This window comes from Egretta garzetta, unplaced genomic scaffold (genome assembly GCF_000687185.1).
Source record: "Egretta garzetta isolate BGI_Z169 unplaced genomic scaffold, ASM68718v1 scaffold350, whole genome shotgun sequence".
NCBI classification, from domain to species: Eukaryota; Metazoa; Chordata; class Aves; order Pelecaniformes; family Ardeidae; genus Egretta; species Egretta garzetta.
Genome location: NW_009258273.1, coordinates 193,379 through 193,854, shown reverse-complemented (window position 1 = coordinate 193,854; position 476 = coordinate 193,379). Strand labels below are relative to the sequence as shown.

At 66.8% G+C, this 476-nt stretch overlaps 2 protein-coding genes across 2 annotated transcripts in view; both read right to left on the bottom strand.

Annotated features, from left to right (window-relative positions):
• Positions 1-130, bottom strand: part of SNAPIN (SNAP associated protein) — a 4,791-nt gene extending 4,661 nt beyond the window's left edge. Inside the window, exon 1 of the mRNA XM_035890497.1 lies at positions 14-130. Coding sequence (XP_035746390.1) covers positions 14-130 — 117 coding nt within the window. The remainder of the gene's footprint in view (positions 1-13) is intronic.
• Positions 131-319: 189 nt separating this feature from the next.
• Positions 320-476, bottom strand: part of LOC118451890 (mothers against decapentaplegic homolog 4-like) — a 3,522-nt gene continuing 3,365 nt past the window's right edge. The window contains exon 2 of the mRNA XM_035890489.1: positions 320-403. Coding sequence (XP_035746382.1) covers positions 320-403 — 84 coding nt within the window. The remainder of the gene's footprint in view (positions 404-476) is intronic.

Below are 476 nucleotides of genomic sequence, written 5' to 3'. Positions count from 1 at the left end.
CGGTGCGGTGCACGTTGGAGAGCTGGCCCAGGCAGAAGCGGTCCCCCCCCGAGGGGTCCACGTAACCGTCCACGATGACCACGGGGCAGCTGGACGGCACCTTGAAGATCTCCCCCACCTGCACGTCCATCTGGGCCTTGGTGGCGGGGGGGGACACAGAGAGATGGGGGGGGGTATCAGGGCACCCATGGCTCAGCAAGGAGGTAATCACCAGGGTGCTAATTAGGGTGGGGGGCACTTACCGGGATGGGTGGACACCGGTTGCTGGTATGGCCCGGAGCTATGGTGTGGGGGCCCTGGGGAGGGGGCAGAGATGGGGTCAGCGCAGCGAAGGGGCTGGGACCTTGTGGATGATCCCCCCCAGAGCGTAGATGACGTGGGGGAACCCCTTCCTGCCGGCCACCTGTGGGGGGGGGACACACACACAGAGGATGGGGACAGTGGGGCGATGAGGTGGGGGCATGGGGACAGTGGCA